Source organism: Lipotes vexillifer, unplaced genomic scaffold (assembly GCF_000442215.2).
Source record: "Lipotes vexillifer unplaced genomic scaffold, Lipotes_vexillifer_v1.1 scaffold1034, whole genome shotgun sequence".
Taxonomy (NCBI): domain Eukaryota; kingdom Metazoa; phylum Chordata; class Mammalia; order Artiodactyla; family Lipotidae; genus Lipotes; species Lipotes vexillifer.
The window spans coordinates 204,820-222,443 of record NW_006790288.1 but is presented as its reverse complement, the minus strand read 5'-3'; the positions used below and the strand labels follow the sequence as shown (position 1 = coordinate 222,443).

General features: G+C 44.3%; 4 protein-coding genes across 4 annotated transcripts; 2 read left to right on the top strand and 2 right to left on the bottom strand.

Moving 5' to 3' along the window:
- Positions 1 to 280: 280 nt before the first annotated feature.
- Positions 281 to 1,022, bottom strand: BOLA1 (bolA family member 1). The gene has a single exon (XM_007463480.1). It carries the CDS (start codon positions 1,017 to 1,019, stop codon positions 606 to 608), a length of 414 nt encoding a protein of 137 aa, XP_007463542.1. The 5' UTR covers positions 1,020 to 1,022; the 3' UTR covers positions 281 to 605.
- A 10,762-nt stretch (positions 1,023 to 11,784) lies between these two features.
- On the top strand, positions 11,785 to 12,315 carry LOC103082240 (histone H2A type 2-B). Its single transcript, XM_007463479.1, has one exon. It carries the CDS (start codon positions 11,876 to 11,878, stop codon positions 12,266 to 12,268), a length of 393 nt encoding a protein of 130 aa, XP_007463541.1. The 5' UTR covers positions 11,785 to 11,875; the 3' UTR covers positions 12,269 to 12,315.
- A 94-nt stretch (positions 12,316 to 12,409) lies between these two features.
- LOC103081970 (histone H2A type 2-C) lies at positions 12,410 to 12,828 on the bottom strand. The gene has a single exon (XM_007463478.1). It carries the CDS (start codon positions 12,818 to 12,820, stop codon positions 12,431 to 12,433), a length of 390 nt encoding a protein of 129 aa, XP_007463540.1. The 5' UTR covers positions 12,821 to 12,828; the 3' UTR covers positions 12,410 to 12,430.
- A 318-nt stretch (positions 12,829 to 13,146) lies between these two features.
- On the top strand, positions 13,147 to 13,528 carry LOC103081704 (histone H2B type 2-E). Its single transcript, XM_007463477.1, has one exon. The coding sequence runs from the start codon at positions 13,147 to 13,149 to the stop codon at positions 13,525 to 13,527; it is 381 nt and encodes a 126-aa protein (XP_007463539.1). The 3' UTR covers position 13,528.
- Positions 13,529 to 17,624: the final 4,096 nt, after the last annotated feature.

Sequence of the window (17,624 nt, the reverse complement as noted above, 5' to 3'; positions counted from 1 at the left end):
TGCATATCCTCTTGGAAATGGACAGGTTAATAGAAAGCCAAACATTCCCCAAGTCTGAAGTTCAAATGTGTCTGTAACTGCTGTCTTGTCCAATAACTCTCTGCCCAGTCCAGCTTCTATGCCTTTGCTTGGGCTCTTCCCCCTGCCTGCAACAACTTTCCTTTCCTTTCTGGTTTAATGAAGCCCTTCCTGACTATGCTAGGCTTCAAGTATCTTTCTTCTTCCAAGAACATCTGTAGCACTGGTTCAACAGGCCTTTAACAACACAGCAATTCACCTCATATGATAAATTTCTCTTTTAATGTACAGGATTACTCGCAACTCATAAGGTCTGGTGGTTCCTTAGTCACAATTTAACACGAAACAACTGGGCAGCTTTTCCTTAATAGTCCAGGGCAAGAGCAGTAGTGAGTGATTGTATGCTTTCCTTAGGTTGACCTTGATGTCAAATGAATTGCTGTCTCCAGAGAACCTGTATATGCCGGTTGAATGGGGCCCAGGTCCTCAACTCTTACAAATACCAGACTGTATTGAAGGGAAGAAGGCCCCAGTAGTATATTCTCACCCAACCCGTTTCGATCCCGGTCCTCCCTCTCTCTCAGAGTTCAGGGAGTTCCTCGAGTTTTCTTGCTCCCGCCCAGGCAGGGGGGGCTCGTGTCCAGTTGAGGGCTCTCCCTCCACTGGGCGGGGGTCCGCGCTTGTATGGCCAGGGCGTGGACCGGCCCAGCCAGTTCTTCCGACAGCGCCGCGTGGACCAGCCGATGCCGTTGCAGGGGGCTCAGTCCTTCGAAACGAGAGCTCACCACGGCCACGCGGAAATGGGTTTCACTGCCTGGTGGGACAGCGTGGCCGCCGCTCTCATTACGCAGCTCCAGGACCTCGGGGTTCAGCGCCTGCTCCAACTTTGTGCGAATGGCGGCCTCGACGGGACCGATGGCCCCTGATCTGGCGCTGCCCCTGGACACACAGACGCGGCCAGCCATGGAGAACAGGCTTCCGACCAGCTGCCCACTCAGCATCAGCTACGGCAGAGACAAGGACGGGAGCAGTGAGGGTCAGGGCCTCGCTCTTGGTGAGAGACCAGTCTCTCAACCACCCCAGCCCCCGCCCCCCGGCCAACGTCCACACTGGGAGCCCGCCTAGACGCGACAGTGAGACGCGAGGCACCGCCTCTTTCCTCTGTGTGACGTGGGGGAATCTGGCCTCCCGCCGCGAGCAGCTGAAGGGAGGCGGTAGATTACAGAAAGCCCGCGCGCGAGGCACATTCCTTACTAAGGGGATTCGCAAAGAATGAGCTGGAGGTTGCGACAGTAGGGTATGTGCAACTCCGGGCTTTTGGTTGAGCCAATGTCCCTGTGACCCGTCTGAACCCCAGGCTGGGCCCGTTCTACCTTGCACTCAGTCTTCGCTACCGCCGCTCCCATTCAGGGCCGGACTCCTGCCGTTCCGGGCGAAACGTAGACTTAGCGTCCTGAGGCACGCTGGGAAATGGAGTCCTCGCTACGCGATAGATCGGGCCGGCACCACGTGGCGCCCTGAGGGTTCTCGGGAACTGTAGTCTCTACTTCCCCCGACTCGTGACGTCGTGGGAGGCTCTGAACCTGAGGAATTGTAAAGAAAACCGGAACTTCTGTGCAATTGATATTGAGATTATTCGATTCATTTTATTGACAATACATCTTGTAGATTATCTAGCCCAACAATAAATGAAATGGAAGTCCATTTCATTTATTGAATACATAATTATTGTGCGCCAGACCAGTCCTGGAGGCTGGGGAGGTAAGACAGGCCCTGTCCTCAGGCAGTTTACAGAACACTGGAGAAGATGGACCAGTGAGCAGACAGTTGAAATACTGTGTGCTAAGGGCTGTGATGGGACTAAGAGCAGGATGCTAAGGAGGCATGTCGTCCAGACTTGGGGGAGCAGAGAAAACTTAAGGAAAGTTTACAAGAGGCACAAAAATCCCTTTCTCAGCCCCTCCTAGTGTGGTAGCTGCACGCGCAAAGGCCAGGAGGAAAGAGAACTTTGGGGGAGTGGTTCCTTTGGGTGTAGTTAGATATGGTTGGAGCCCACGGGGCAGAGATGATGGTGATGGGAAGCTGAGTGAATGTATAGGCCGGTGGGGAGAAGGCCTCGTTAGGCAGTTTTGTTTTTATCCTAGGAGCAGTAGGAAGCTAGGGAAGGTTTTCAGTGGGGATATAACAGGATGAGATTTTTCCAAGATGATATATAACTCGTCAATTCAACTAGTATTTTATTTTGTATCCTAATATTTTATAGATTTCTCCATATATGTATTTCCCCAACTTTTAATTTTGAAAAATTTCAAATCTGCAGAAAAGTTGAACAGTGCAAAACAGCATCCTCTACCTTTCACTGTTTTTTACATTTATATATGTTATATACTTATACATATATACTTTTATGTTTAAGTACTTTATGTATACCTATATACTTTAAAAATGTATTTCTATATTTCTTTTGAAAATAAGTTTTAGATAGCATGACATTTCACCCTTAGGTACTCCAGTATGTATCTCCTAAGAACAAGGATATTCTCTTATATAACTACAATACCCTATCACACTAAAAAAATTTAACATAATGTCAATTGCAAGGTTAGTACAATGAGCACCCCATTTATTCTTCACCTATATTTACTGACAACATTTTACCAGATTTGCTTTTTAATCTTTTTTTTTTTTTTTTTTTTTTGCGGTACGCGGGCCTCTCACTGTTGTGGCCTCTCCCGTTGCGGAGCACAGGCTCCGGACGCACAGGCTCAGCGGCCATGGCTCACGGGCCCAGCCACTCCGCGGCACGTGGGATTTTCCCAGACCGGGGCACGAACTCGTGTGCCCTGCATCGGCAGGTGGACTCTCAACCACTGCGCCACCAGGGAAGCCCTAGTCTCTCTTTGAATGTGTGTATATAATAAAAATATTGTTATCACTTTTGCTGAACCACTTGTGAAAATCTTTACATTTCATTGCTATATACTTAAGCGTTTATCTCCTAAGACAAGGATATTTTCCTACATAAGCACAATACCATTACCACGCCTAAGACGTTTAATATTTGTTCAATACTATTATTAATATATAGTTGACATTCAAATTTCCCCAGGTGTCTTGTTACTGCCTTTATAATTTTTTATTTTTCGAAAGCCAATCAAGGATCATGCATTGCATTTAGCAATCTTTAAATTTTTATTTTGCAAAGATCCCTGGCTGCAGTGTGGAGAACTGTAGAGGAGGTAAGAGTGCAAGCAGGGAGACCAGTTGGGAGGTTAGTGTAGCAGTCTAGGTGAGGGATGATGATGACTTGGACCACGCTGGTGGTCATGCAGGTGAAGATGGAAATAAATTGTAGCTATAAGATATACATTGGGAGGGTAAAACCCACAGGATGTGGTAATGGGCTAGTTACAGGAGGGAAAGTATGAAGGATAACTATCAGGTTTGTGCATCTGGATCGATGGCATTTATTCCCTAAGATACAGAATATTGGAAGAAGCACAGGTTTGGAAGGGTGGGGAAGGGAAAGACTAGGTGCCCAATTCTGTTTTGGACTTGAGTCTGAAGTGTCTTTATGATATCGAAGAAGAGATGTCATGTTGGATGTATGGTTCTATGTGTGTGTATTTTATTTTTAACTTTTTCTTAAGTGCTTTCAGAGTTATAGAAATACAAAAATAGTACAAATAATTCTTGTATACCCCTCACCCTGATACCCAGATTATCCAAATATTGACATGTTATCATGTTTGCTTTGTTTCTTTTTATGTATCTAACTACACATATATAATTATTTTTCTGAATCATTTGAGAGTAAGTTTCAGACATAAGTCCATTTACCTCTAACTACCTGTGATGGTTAATTTTATGTGTCAACTTGACTGGGCCACAGGTTGCCCATATATTTGGTCAAACATTATTCTGCGTGTTTCTGTGAGGGTGTTTTTGATGAGATTAACATTAAAATTGGTAGACTGAGTAAAGCAGATTGCCCTCCCTATTGTGGCTGGGTCTCATCCAATCAGTTGAAGGCCTGAATAGAACAAAAAGGCTAACCCTCCTGGAAAAAGAGAGTTCTTTCCTGCCTGACTGCCTTTGAACTGGGACATTGGCTTCTTTCCTGCCTTCAGACTTGAACTGAAACACTGGCTCTTTCTGGGTCTCAAGCCTGTTAGTCTTTGACTGGAACTACAGCATTGCTTCTCTTGGTTCTCAAGCCTTCAGACTTGGACTGGAATTACACCATCAGCTCTCCTGTGTTTCCAGCTTGCTGACTCACCCTGCAGATCTCAGGACTTGTCAGCCTCCATTGTCATGTGAGCCAATTCCTTATAATAAATCTCTCTCTTTTTCTCTCTCTCTCTCTCTCTCTCTCTCTCTCTCACTTGTTTGCTCTTGCCCTCTCCATATATATCCTATTGTTCTATTTCTCTGAAGAGCTCTAATATATATTTGCTAATATGTATTTAGTAAAAAAAAAAAAAAGTAATTGTCAAATTCTGGAAATTAACATTGATACAGTACTACAATCTACAGATCTTACGCAAAAGTTGCCAATTGTCCCATAATGTCCTTTATATAAAATGAAAAAAAAATTCTGGGCGAGTATCCAATCTAGGATCACATGCTGTATTCAGTTGTTATGTCTCTTTGGTCTCCATTAATCTGGAATAGTTCATTAGTCTTTTTGTCTTTCACGACTTTGACATTTTTGAGGAGTACAAACCATTTATTTTGTTAAATATCCCTCAACTTGGGTTTGTCGAATGTTTCACTCTGATTCAGATTTAGGATATACATTTTTGGCAGGAAAACTTCAGAAGTGATATTGAATCCTTTCACTGAAGCATATAGGGGGCATATAATTCAATTTGTCTCATTGTTAATGATAATTCTGATTAATTGATTAAGGTGGTATCTCTCAGGTTTCTCAATTGTAAAATTTTCCTTTTTCCCTTTGTAGTTGTAGGAGATACTTTGAGTCTATGTACTATTCTGTTTTTCCTTAAGCTTTTGTCTTCACATCTGAGAAGCGCATGTGAAGCAAGAGTCTCAGCTGAAGATGAAATGAGATCGTGGGCGGGGGGAAGGCGGGGAAGTGGGTGAGGGGAGTGAAATGACCTGGGAAAAAGAATAAAGTGAGAAAAGAATCAGATTTTCTATTAGAAGATCACTCTGGCTAGTGTATGAGGAATATATTAAGGGAATGGAAGAGTGGAAGCAGGGAGAAGAGGAGAAAAGCCTTTGGCAGTAGTCTGGTGCCAGATAATCTGAGTGAAGGCAGGAGACAGGCTAGAGAGAAGTACATCAACTAGAGTGCTGTTAAAGAGATGGAATCTCTAAGAAGGACTTGTTTTTGGTGACGACCTTGTAATTTGCTAATCCAGTGACAGTGGTGGGGAATGGTGGGAGGCTGTTGGTCAGAGAAGGCCTTGCTGTGGAGGGGACATTTAAACAGAGGTTTGAATGACTAGAGGAAACCAATCATGTGGAAAGAGAGATCTGGCCAGAGGCAATGTATTCACTGCATGTGTTATGCCAGGCTCACTGTTGGCATACTTGGGTGTTTGGTAAAATGTACCGGATGGATAGTGAGCTAGTATGTGAATAGAGAGGGTCGACATTATTATTCCTATTGCAAAAATAAATGAAAGCTTTGTAAGTTGCAAGCTCCCTAGGGCAAGTTTAGTGTCTTTGTTTCTAATAAAAACATAGTCATGACAATATTTACTCTTTAGTGAAGGTTTGTCATGGACAGATTAAGAGTCTTAGAGGCTTTAAGCACTGAGACATTATGGTGGCTGCCTCATGTGTAATTAAAGAAAACAAAACGAAAATTGATAAACACTAATCTGTAATGTGAGGAGTAAGATGCCCAACAAAGTATTCATCTTTTTCCTATGATGATTACTTCAGTATTTGTTCATTAAAAAATTAATTTGGGGGCATCCCTGGTGACGCAGTGGTTGAGAGTCCGCCTGCCGATGCAGGGGACACAGATTCGTGTCCCGGTCCGGGAGGATCCCACATGCCGCAGAGCGGCTGGGCCCGTGAGCCATGGCAGCTGAGCCTGCGTGTCCGGAGCCTGTGCTCCACAACGGGAGAGGCCGCAACAGTGAGAGGCCCGCGTACCACAAAAAAAAAAATTAATTTGTCCCCACTGATGTATAATTTACACATAAGAAATGCACACTTTTTAAGCGTACAGCTTAATTTTACATTGGAATACACCATATCAAGATACAGAAAATTTCTAGCACCTCGGAAGGCTCCCAGGGAAGTCAATACCACCCTGCCACAGTTAATCATTATTCTAACCTCTAGCACCATAGATTAGTTTTGCCTGTTTTTGAACTTCTTATAAATAGAATCATATAGTATGAATACATCTGTGTTTGTCTTTTGCTCAACATTGTCTGTGAGATTCATCCGTGTGTGTGGCAGTGATTTGTTCATTTTCATTGTGTGGTATTGCAGTATATGAATATACTACATCCTTGTACGTGCTTTTTGTTGGATGTAAACATTCTTTTCTGTGTGGTGTATGTCCAGGAGTGGTCATAGGATAAACTCAATGTTTATTTCTGAAATGGCAAATTTGTTCAAATTTTTGAGATGCTTCTGCTTTGTTGGTGACAGGTACTATGCTAAGTGTTTTACATTTATGAACTCTTTTAATTCTTGCAACAAGTCCATGAAGTAGTTACTCTTATTACGCTCGCTTTATCATTGAGGAAGCAGAGACCCTTAGAGGTTAGGTAAGTAATTTACCTATGGTCACAGATCTGGTAAACAAACCCCGAGAGTCAGGCTGCAGAATTTGAGCTCTTAACCATTAAGCTATTCTGCCTCCTAATCCAGCATTTGGGTGTCTCAGGTTCCATCTCTGTACTAGGTTCTTTATATTTAATTCTCATTTATTCTAACAACTCTATTATGGTAGGGTATATGATTTTTATTTAATTGATGAGCTTCTGTTGTATTTTCTGTCACTCTGGCTACCACAGTCTACTGTTGATAGCTAGCTAGCATTTGGAGAGTGGTTTGTTGACTAAAGAGAAATATTTTAGAGAAGATGCTAATTCTCTAAGAGTATAGTTTTATTTGTTTATGCAAAAAACATTTAATTACCCTACTAAGAGCCAGGTAGAAGGAATAAAGGACTTCTGATTTAAAGGTGAAGACATGGTCTTTCCCTTGAAGTGGTCACAGAAAGGAAGTGAGACCAACGTCAAAACACAGGGCAGAGTGCTTAAATGCTATCAGCAGGATATGAACAAAGAGATGTGGGTACACTGAGGCTGTGTGTGTGACAGTAGGGAAGCTTCATGAAAGAGGAGGTGATATCTGGGTGGAAACTGGAAGGATGAGGAGGATTTTGCAGGTCCAGAGGAGGCTGAAAGCATTCTAGCCAAGGGCAACGTTATGTGCAATGGCAGGGAGCTGTGGAAAGGCCTTGCTCATCTTATGAATGATGTGAAGCTCAGTACGGAGGGGGCTGGGGGTGGAGTTGAGGAAAGGTGGAAGAAAAGGGGAAGGGAAAGAAGTATGGTTGGAATGATAGAATGGACCCAGAATGCCCTAAATGTTTGATTAACTAGATTGCCTGGTTAGGAACTCAGCTGCTTTTGGTTAAAAATCCCAGAGGTGTTAAAGGAGATAAGATCCAGCCTGTTTGTGATGGTTCATGACTTTTACAAATGGCCTGCTCTGTTATATATTTTAATAGCTCTGGTAAGAATGCTGGGAAGGGAGGTCTGGGGAGCAATAGATAGTAACTGAGCCTGATAAAATTTGTAGGATATTGGCCTATCTGGACTTATCTAATAAGGTTTTATAGCTAGATGGAATTTAAAGTATTAAGTCTAATTCCATCCCTCTCTCATGCTCTCTCACTCTCACTCTCTCACTCTCCTGCTCTCCAGCTCTCCCTCTCTCTGTAACAGAGGCAGGAAGCCAGGTTGGGTAAGTTAAGTGACTTCATGAAACCCATAATCTAGTTAGTGAAGTAGGGTGCTTGGAGGGATGACGAGCACAGCCTTTGAGTCAGGCAGACCTTGGTTCTCATCATGTCTTTGTAAGTGGCTGTGTGACCTTCAGCAAGTGCTTAAACGCCTCTGAGCCTTGGTTTCCTTATCTGTGAAACAATTACAGTCATCCTTCAGTATCCATGGGTTCTGAATCTGAGGATTCAATCAACCGTAGATGGAAAATATTCTTAAAAAAAATCTGGAAAGTCCCCAAAAAGCAAAACTTGAATTTGCCCTGCCCTAGCAACTATTTACATAGTTTTACATTGTATTTACAACTATTTACATAACATTTACATTGTATTAGGTATTAAAAGTAATCTAGAGATACTTCATCTGGGAGGATGTGCTTAGGTTATACACAAATACTACACCATTTTATATAAGGGACTTGAACATCCTTGGATTTTAGTATCCACTGGGGGTCATGGTGCTGAGGCACAACTGTATATCTACTTCACACGTAGCTCCTAACATAGGGCTTATCTCTTAATAAGGGTTTAATATAATCTCTTTTCCCTTTACCCTTCCTAACAGCACAGGGTCACTGTGATAGAAGTAAAAAAGAGATCAGGAGGTCAGCTGGCCCCTCAAGCAGGGCCTCGAAGGGTACCAGAGTTGTCATGGGGTCCCTACCACTGTATTTTGTTCTGTGCTCTGTAGGGCTGAAAAGTTGACACTATTAGAACTTCCAGAGCTGACTGGCTTCTTGGGGAGAGAGTTACACTAACAAAATACACAAGAAATTGATGAATAGGTCAGAATTCAAATTAATTAACTTCTAGTGATAGATATATCTTCCCATACTGGTTCTCTCCTTCTCAGTCTCATATTTTTATCCTAAAGTAGAATAATTGGAAAGTTGTTAATTGAGAGCAGAACCTGAGCTAAGAGGGTTGGATAGTCTTCAGAAACATTTCACCCAGACTATGAGAACAAGCTGATGCTTTCACCAGGGAACATTCTATAATAGCCTAAACCTTTGTGTCTAGCAGACACATACTCTTAAGTGTTAGAGAAGCACAACACATTCCTACTGTAATTGCCCCATTTAGATGGTATGTGGACCATATCTTTCTATTAACACGTGCATCTTCTGAAATACTATAATCAGTTTGGCTAGAATTATCTTCAGTTGCATCCTACTATTGAGAACACTCCCACATTACTTTTTTTTTTTTTTTTTCTTGCGTTATGCGGGCCTCTCACTGTTGTGGCCTCTCCCATTTGCGGAGCACAGGCTCCGGACGCGCAGGCTCAGCGGCCACGGCTCACGGGCCCAGCCGCTCCGCGGCATGTGGGATCCTCCCGAAACGGGGCACGAACCCGCGTCTCCTGCAACGGCAGGCGGACTCTCAAGCACTGCGCCACCAGGGAAGCCCCTCTCCCATTACTTTTGACTGTACTTGGGTGTTTCACAAATCTATACCAGCATCTTACCAGGGGTAAGCTCTACAGATAGCTGATGTTAACTAATTTTAACTTACAGAGTTAACCAGATTTCCTCCATTTTCTAGAGGCATCTCATTACAGACCTCCTTGTACTAGTCTCAATTATCTGTATACCCATCGCCTGATAGGTAGCATGTACTCAATAAATGTCAGTTGAACAAAGGTGAGGATAGAAGAGGAACACTAGAAAAGAGCTCAAGGAGAAAAATTTAAGTCTATTCTTTTCTCTATAGCATTCTACCTCTTGTCTTTGATAGGGACATAGTGAAGGGACAAAGTAGGTAATTAAATAGTTAATCCCACTGGGGGATTGTTAAAGAAAAAGGTATGGGAGACCACTCTAAGTTAATGATCACTCAATCAAGCAGGCCTGCGTAGCAACAAAACTATGCAACAGAAGCATGAGACATGCCCCCAAACAATAAAACAATGGTGGCGTGAGACCCACATCCTGCCCAGTGAGCTCAGTAAGCTGATTCCAAGGGCATGCTTCTCTGCACACACTAAAAACAAAAAATATAAGGAAAGGGTGACATTATACTGAAACCTGAGATGATTTACCATTTTTAGTAAATAAGCGCCTTTTGGCTCATTTCCATTGCACCATGACAGTCCAGACTTGACCAAGTAGGGACAAGAACCTCCCTCCCTCCCCCCACCCCCCCCCCCCCCCCACCACCACCCCCCCCCCCCCCCCCCGCCACGTGGAGGAGGAGCTGATGCTGGAAGTTTGACGTCTACTCAAGAATGAGGAAGAAGGTGGTCTTTCCCCCTCCCCACTTTTCCTTTGATTATAAAACTGTAGCCCACTAAGTTCTCGGAGCATGGCACCCTCTCACCCAGCCGCTTGGGAAGTCTCAAGTCTCACAAGTGTCCTATTCTAATAAATCACTTATCTGTCACTTTGCCTCTCCCTGAATTCTTTCTGCGCTGAGACATAAAGAACTGAAGCTCCTCGGAGCCCCCAGACGCATTTCAGCGGTTTCAGCTTTATGGGATATTCAAGAAAGGGTGAAAATGGGGTAGGGATGTAGAACTCCCAGGGATGGGAAGCTGAGGAGAAAGAAATGGAACTTTCAGGAAAAATTTCTATGGAAGGTAGGTGGAGGATTACACAAACGAGTCTCTAGGGGCTGTTGCTGAAGTCTAAGAGAGGCAAACAAGAGGATCATGGAGGAAAAGGCTGAAGCTAAAGAAGTAACACTGGATATGCTGTTGAGATGCAGGGAACAGTGGATTCTGGCTTAGGTACCTGGAAGATTGTTGGTGCCATTCAGGTAAAGAGAGCAAAGGGCGCGGGGGGGGCGGGGGTTGGATGAGTTTGCTTTTGGATAGGTCGAGTTATTGGGACAAACAGATTGAAGTATCCAGTCAGCAGTCACGTATATGGGTCTGAGCTTCTGAAACAAATTTGGGTGTTATTTGAAAGCATGGAGTTGGGTAAGACTCTTCGGGGAGTGAAGAATGGAGGAGTGTGGGGGAGGGGCGAGTAGGGAGGCAGAGCCCAGCTGGACACCGGGATTTAAAGACGGGCAGAGGAATTTGGTGTTGCCAGAGTTGAGGGGTGGGGGTGGGGAGAAATAAAATTAAATAAATAGGTTAAAAAAAAGGGCAAAGGAACAGAAGCAGGATGAGGAAAGACGAAGGGCGACATTTTGAAAGCCAAGGGAAAGCCGCCTTCAGGTTCAAGGCTGTTTTGGACGCCGCCGGGAGGTAAAGAGGAGGATGACTAATTCTATGCTAGCCTCGGTCAAACTGGAGTCCGAGGAGCAGTGGCGGGTGGCATGGGGCTAAACCACACCGCAGGCAACGAGTAAATTGAAAGGGGGAGGCCTTAGTAGTACTATATTCTTTAAGAAGTTTAGCTTTGACGAGCCAGAAAGAGAGGGACTTGAAGGGTAATTTAGGGCTCAAGGGGGTAATCTGCTTCAGAATTCGGTACCCTTGAGTGGGAGTAACTCTACATCTGCCGGAGGCTCTCTGCAGTCCTTTTGGGTCCTTCTTGGGATTTCCCTTGGTGAAAAAAAACCTACCACTCTTAAGCTGGAAAAAATACTGCCACTCAGTAGAAAACAAAACAGCGTGTTGTTTGAAAGCCTTCGCTTTAAAAATCCTGGCATGCAAATAAGGGGCTTTAATGTGGTTCACAGCGATTGGTAGGTACTTACCAAGGCCGTCATTTCCTAGTAGTACAAGATGCAAACGAAGAGTCTGCTTTCCGCTTTCCTATTGGCTGTTCGATCGGACTCAGCTTTTAGCCAATCAAACCACTTCGCTTCACCCCTCCCGGTAGCTCTTATAAATTACATCAAATTGGTTATCCTCGCCACATCCTTCTCTTTGAAAAAGAAGCTGTAACTGCATTTTTAGCCGTAATGTCAGGACGCGGAAAGCAGGGAGGCAAAGCTCGGGCCAAGGCCAAGTCGCGCTCGTCCCGCGCTGGCCTTCAGTTCCCCGTGGGGCGAGTGCACCGCCTGCTGCGTAAAGGCAACTACGCCGAGCGAGTGGGGGCCGGCGCGCCAGTGTACCTGGCGGCTGTGCTGGAGTACCTGACAGCGGAAATCCTGGAGCTGGCCGGCAACGCGGCCCGAGACAACAAGAAGACGCGCATCATCCCTCGCCATTTGCAACTAGCCGTGAGAAATGATGAAGAGCTCAACAAGTTACTCGGGGGTGTCACAATTGCCCAGGGCGGCGTCTTGCCCAATATCCAGGCAGTCTTGTTGCCCAAGAAAACAGAGAGTCACAAGCCTGGCAAAAATAAGTAATTAGGAGGCTTGACACCAACCCCACTCACCCCAAAGGCTCTTTTAAGAGCCACTAAAGTGTCAAATGAAGGGCTGGTCACGAAACAGCGCATTAGCTCTTTCTTTTGAAAACTTGGGTGGCTCTAAAAAGAGCCTTTGGTCTTTGGTTCACTTTGTCTGGATTTATTTGCTTTTGGCTTTGTGGCTTTCAGTTTTCTTTGGTAACAGAACGGCCTGGATGTTGGGCAAAACACCACCCTGGGCGATGGTGACTTTGCCCAACAGCTTGTTCAGCTCCTCGTCGTTGCGGATGGCCAGCTGAAGGTGACGAGGAATAATGCGCGTCTTCTTGTTGTCTCGGGCCGCGTTGCCCGCCAGCTCCAGAATTTCGGCGGTCAGGTACTCGAGGACTGCCGCCATATACACGGGCGCGCCGGCCCCCACCCGCTCAGCATAGTTGCCTTTGCGTAGCAGACGGTGCACTCGCCCCACTGGGAACTGCAGACCTGCGCGGGACGAGCGCGACTTGGCCTTGGCGCGGGCCTTGCCTCCTTGCTTTCCGCGGCCAGACATAACTGAAAATAACGCTACAAGGCCTAGAGTTCAGATTCTCGCAACAAACAGGATTAAAAGTTCAGCAGTAGGAAAGCTTTTATAAGCTTTCCTAGGGGTGGGGTCAGGAACGAATTTTTCATTGGTCCTAAATTGGCTCCAGAAATGGCCAATAAAGTCAAGAGTCGGTGTTGTTACGTAGCTATTACTGATAACGCAAGGTCTCTACATGGCCCAATGGAAACGTAAGACTTTTGGAGCCTTGATTTGCATACGGTGGTTATAAAAGGATCGGGCCCGCCCATTCTCATACTACTTTTCCTTGCTAACGGGTGTTGTATTCTACAATGCCTGAGCCGGCAAAATCCGCTCCCGCGCCCAAGAAGGGCTCGAAGAAAGCTGTTACCAAAGCTCAGAAGAAGGACGGCAAAAAGCGCAAGCGCAGTCGCAAGGAGAGCTATTCCATCTACGTGTACAAAGTGCTGAAACAGGTGCACCCGGATACTGGCATCTCGTCTAAGGCCATGGGCATCATGAACTCGTTTGTCAACGACATCTTCGAGCGCATCGCGGGCGAAGCGTCGCGCCTGGCGCATTACAACAAGCGGTCGACCATCACCTCCCGGGAGATTCAGACGGCCGTGCGCCTGCTGCTGCCCGGCGAGCTGGCCAAACACGCCGTGTCCGAGGGCACCAAGGCGGTCACCAAGTACACTAGCTCCAAGTGAGTCCCTGCCGGGACGCGGCGCTCGCTCAAGTCGCCGGGCCGCTTGACTTTCCAAAGGCTCTTTTCAGAGCCACCCACCTTATCACTAGAGAAGAGCTTTGTTCACTTGTTTTCCCTCAGTCTCTTCTCACAAAGTAAGTTGCAGTAGTTGGATAAAAGTAATGGCAAATGGCACACGTAGCTTTTTAGGCCCTTATGACTTGAGGCTCCGGGCGCGTGACTGGCTTTGCTTTTGAATCTAGGCCGAGTCTTAACCCTTCACTGTGCTGCTTAGTTTGCTTATGAGTCTGTCAGTTCTAAATTAGGATACTGAGACTGCTCCTTCCCATCCTCTGCTCGTAGACTGTTGTGTTCTGGTGGCTCTGTTGGGTACGTTTCATCGGTGTTCTAAAACGAAGTGAGTGATTTCGGCCATCCTCATTTAAGAAAGGACCCCAGGATGTAAGTAAGCCCGGGTCCTGCGAACACTGCATCACAGCCCTGAAGAATTCTCCCGAGAGTTTGGCAGCTGCTTGGGTGCCCAGTCACCAGTTATGCCTTGCGACGTGACCTCCTGTGGATACCAGTAGTTTGGGGTATTTAGGACGGAACCCGCGCTGCCTGGTCTCAGCTTTTCCCTGATTGGACGACATGAATATTCAAAATCTCGCGCCGCTCCAGAATTCATAGATTCTGGTTTCCACCGCTTACTTTGGTGCTTTGAAATCTCTGTTATTTTTTGATTTGTGGATCATTTTTGCATTTAATTCTCTTATCTTGGAATGTTTCGGCCTCAAGTAACTGTAAGGCACTAGTCATTTTAGTCTGGGCTCAAACGTCACCTTTCAGAAACCTTCCCAAGTCATCCACTCAGGAGTTTGCGCCTCTCCTTCCTGCCTGTCCTGGGCCCTCACTCTATTTTATCTTCCTCCTAGCAGCGGTCAGAAATTGTCTTGTTCGTTTATATTCTTGTTTACGGTCTTTCTCCTCAAGCCCTTAACAGAAACTTTGCTGGTCTGGTTTTCCTCTATATCGTCAATGCCAACCAGTACTGGGCACACAATGGACACTTCAATACTTATTGAATTAATATTTGTTGAATTAATTTTTTTGTCCCACTCCTTTTTTAATCGCTTCCGTGGATGGATGGGTGCGGTTCGTTTTCATTAGATGTATGTGAAGACGTGATGAAAATGGAAATGTTTTTGGAGCTCCTTCCCCAAGTCTGTCCGTGGTCACCTCAGGGCAACAGCTGGGAGGAGGACTTTGTTAAGATTTTTTCTTTTTTTTTTTTTTTTTGCTTTAAGGGGGAGGTGGCAGTTTTGTCCCTCCTTTATACTTCTCAGTTTGGCCTAATCTCTTGGATTTTCATTAAATTCAGAACATTGGTCACTGAAAATCCTTTTCCTTTCTCTATTTATGACATCCTTCCATCCTGATCCTTTGTTCCTCACGGAGATGAGCTTTTAATTTATGTTCACCATCTCATTTGCTTTTCAGGAGACCCTACACAATAGACAAGATTAATATCCCTTTAAAAACGAGATTGAGAGAAGCGAAGTGATTGGTCCACTGGTCATGCAGCTGACCTTGTCCACCTTTGTATCCTCAGATGCGAGGACAATTGTATTTTAGTTTTACTTCATGTAATTACAGAATGTTGAATCTTTCTGTCCAAGCCTTGATTTTGCTGATAAAGACACTGATGGTCTGATGAGTTATTCAACTCTGCTTTTGGATAAGGGATCCTAGAGTTAACTGCAGGGGTTTCATGAATACAAATGGACTACAGACATTATCAGAGACTGAATAAATCTTATGTTTCCTTACATGTGTGTTTTCAGATGTGTGTAGATGCTATTGTTATTATTAAAGTTACCAGTTAATTTAAAAGCTTGGCTGGATTATTGTATCTGCAATATAGTTTTTAACTAAATGAAATGAACAGATACAACCACTACTGGGTCTGTGGAAAAGCTGAGTGCCTCTGACTTGGAAGATGAATATTTATAAATCATCAGCCAAACTTACTTCTACTCCAGAAGTGCACTGGGGCTGAAATAGCCTGTTATGAGGACACTGTTAATGCTCAGTAATTGGAAAATACATGACCACAAAACCAAACAAAAATCACCACAAACAAGAAGCACTATAAACAAGATAGAAGAAATAAAGTCCTTAAGAAAGTTTATAACACCTGCAGAGTACTCACTGTATGCCAGATGATGTTCTAGGTCCTTTACACATATTGACTCATTTAATCCTCACAAGAACCTTATGAAATAGTTACCATTATTATGTCCCATTTTACAGATGAGGAAACTGAGGCACAGAAAGGCTTCTCGGAAACTCTCCAGAGAATAAACTCTTGGTTCAATGTTTAACGGACTTGAGAAAGTAAGATCCCTCTCCGAAAACCTGGATTTTGGGGGAAATATTTATGCTTTAAAATTAAAATATAAAGAAATACTGCCTGCTTTTTTTTCAGCATGCACCTTGGATATAAGTCTATGGTGGTGGCTGAAAGTCTTGGGTGGGGTGCTCTCATTCTCCATTCCAGAGACCATAGTTCAGCTCAGTTTAATTTGTCGCCATAGTTGTAGGGCTCATCAGCTGAAATACTTTTACTAATGTGAGAGAGCTTTGGTTACTGACCGTGGGCTCCTCCAGTGTTTACTAGGAAGTTACAGAGTGAGAAAGGGGAAGGAGGTGTTAGAGTTTGGTATTTTAACTCTGGAGGGGAGGTGATTAGTGATGGTGAGATTTATCCTCCTAAAGAACCTCTTTGATCTTTCTCCTTCTCAAACATCTGTATACATTTGCTTAAGTTGGAGTTAATAACAATACTTGTTATAATAATAATTGCTTCTACTTCTTGAGCACATAAATATTTACCTTGTCCTCTGCTAAGTGGTTTACAAGCATTGCCTCATTTAATCTTCACAGCCACCACTTAAGATGGGTTTCATCCTAATTTTATAGGTAAAGGAGATTGAATTTCAGAAAAGTTAAATAACTTGTCCAGGATTGTTTAGGAAGTAAATGGTGGAACTACAACCCAATGCACACTTTTAAAAAGCTTGATATTCAAGGCCCTCCATAATCTGCCTCTTCCTTCTTCCACAGCTCTATCTCCTACTGCTATACAGGATTTATGCTCTAGTTAACATGGTCTAGTCACCTTCCCCTAAACCCGTTTGCTCTTTCTCAGGGCTAGACTGGACTGCCCCTTCTTTCTGGCTTGGCCAGAGCTTTCTTTCAAGCCAAGGCCATAATCTTCCACCTCAAATGACACCTCTCAACTAATTTCTCTACCACCCTCATCTCTTCTTTGAACGAACAAAAACAAAAAAAACTTTACTGAGGTATAATTGGAATACAATAAACTGTACATGTTTAAAGTATACTTTAAGTTTAGACATACATAAATACCTATGAGAACATGAGTACAATAAAAATAATGGACATATCCATCCACCCCCCAAAAAAAGGGTTTCCTAGTGCCCCCTTATAATTCTTCCCCTCTGCTTCCTTCACCAATGTCCTCCTTTGGCCCCATCCTTGCCCTCAAGCAACCACTGGTTTGCTTTATGTCATTATAGGTAGTTTGTATCATACAATGTATCATTTGTATCTGGTTTCTTTCACTCAGCAAAATTGTCTTGAGATTCGTATATATTTAGGTGCATGTATCAGTAGTTCATTCCTTTTTATTGCTGAGTAGTATACCATTGTATAGCTGCAACTGGTAATTCAGTTACTTGTTGATCAATAGTTGTGTTGTTCCCAGTCCTTCCTCTAGTTCTTTTTTCTTTTTATTTGGCTGCGCCCACATGGCATGAGAGATTTTAGTTCCCCGACAAGGGATTGAACCCGCACCCCCTGCAGTGGAAGCGTGGAGTCTTAACCACTGGACCGCCAGGGAAGTCCCCTTCCTCCACTTTTTTTTTTTTTTTTTTTTTTTTTTTTTGTGTGCGCCCTTGATCTGTATTCTGAGGTTGCACTATTTTACATGAATGTTTATTTCAGGGCTTCCCTGGTGGCGCAGTGGTTGGGAGTCCGCCTGCCGATGCAGTTGATATGGGTTCGTGCCCCGGTCCGGGAGGATCCCACGTGCCG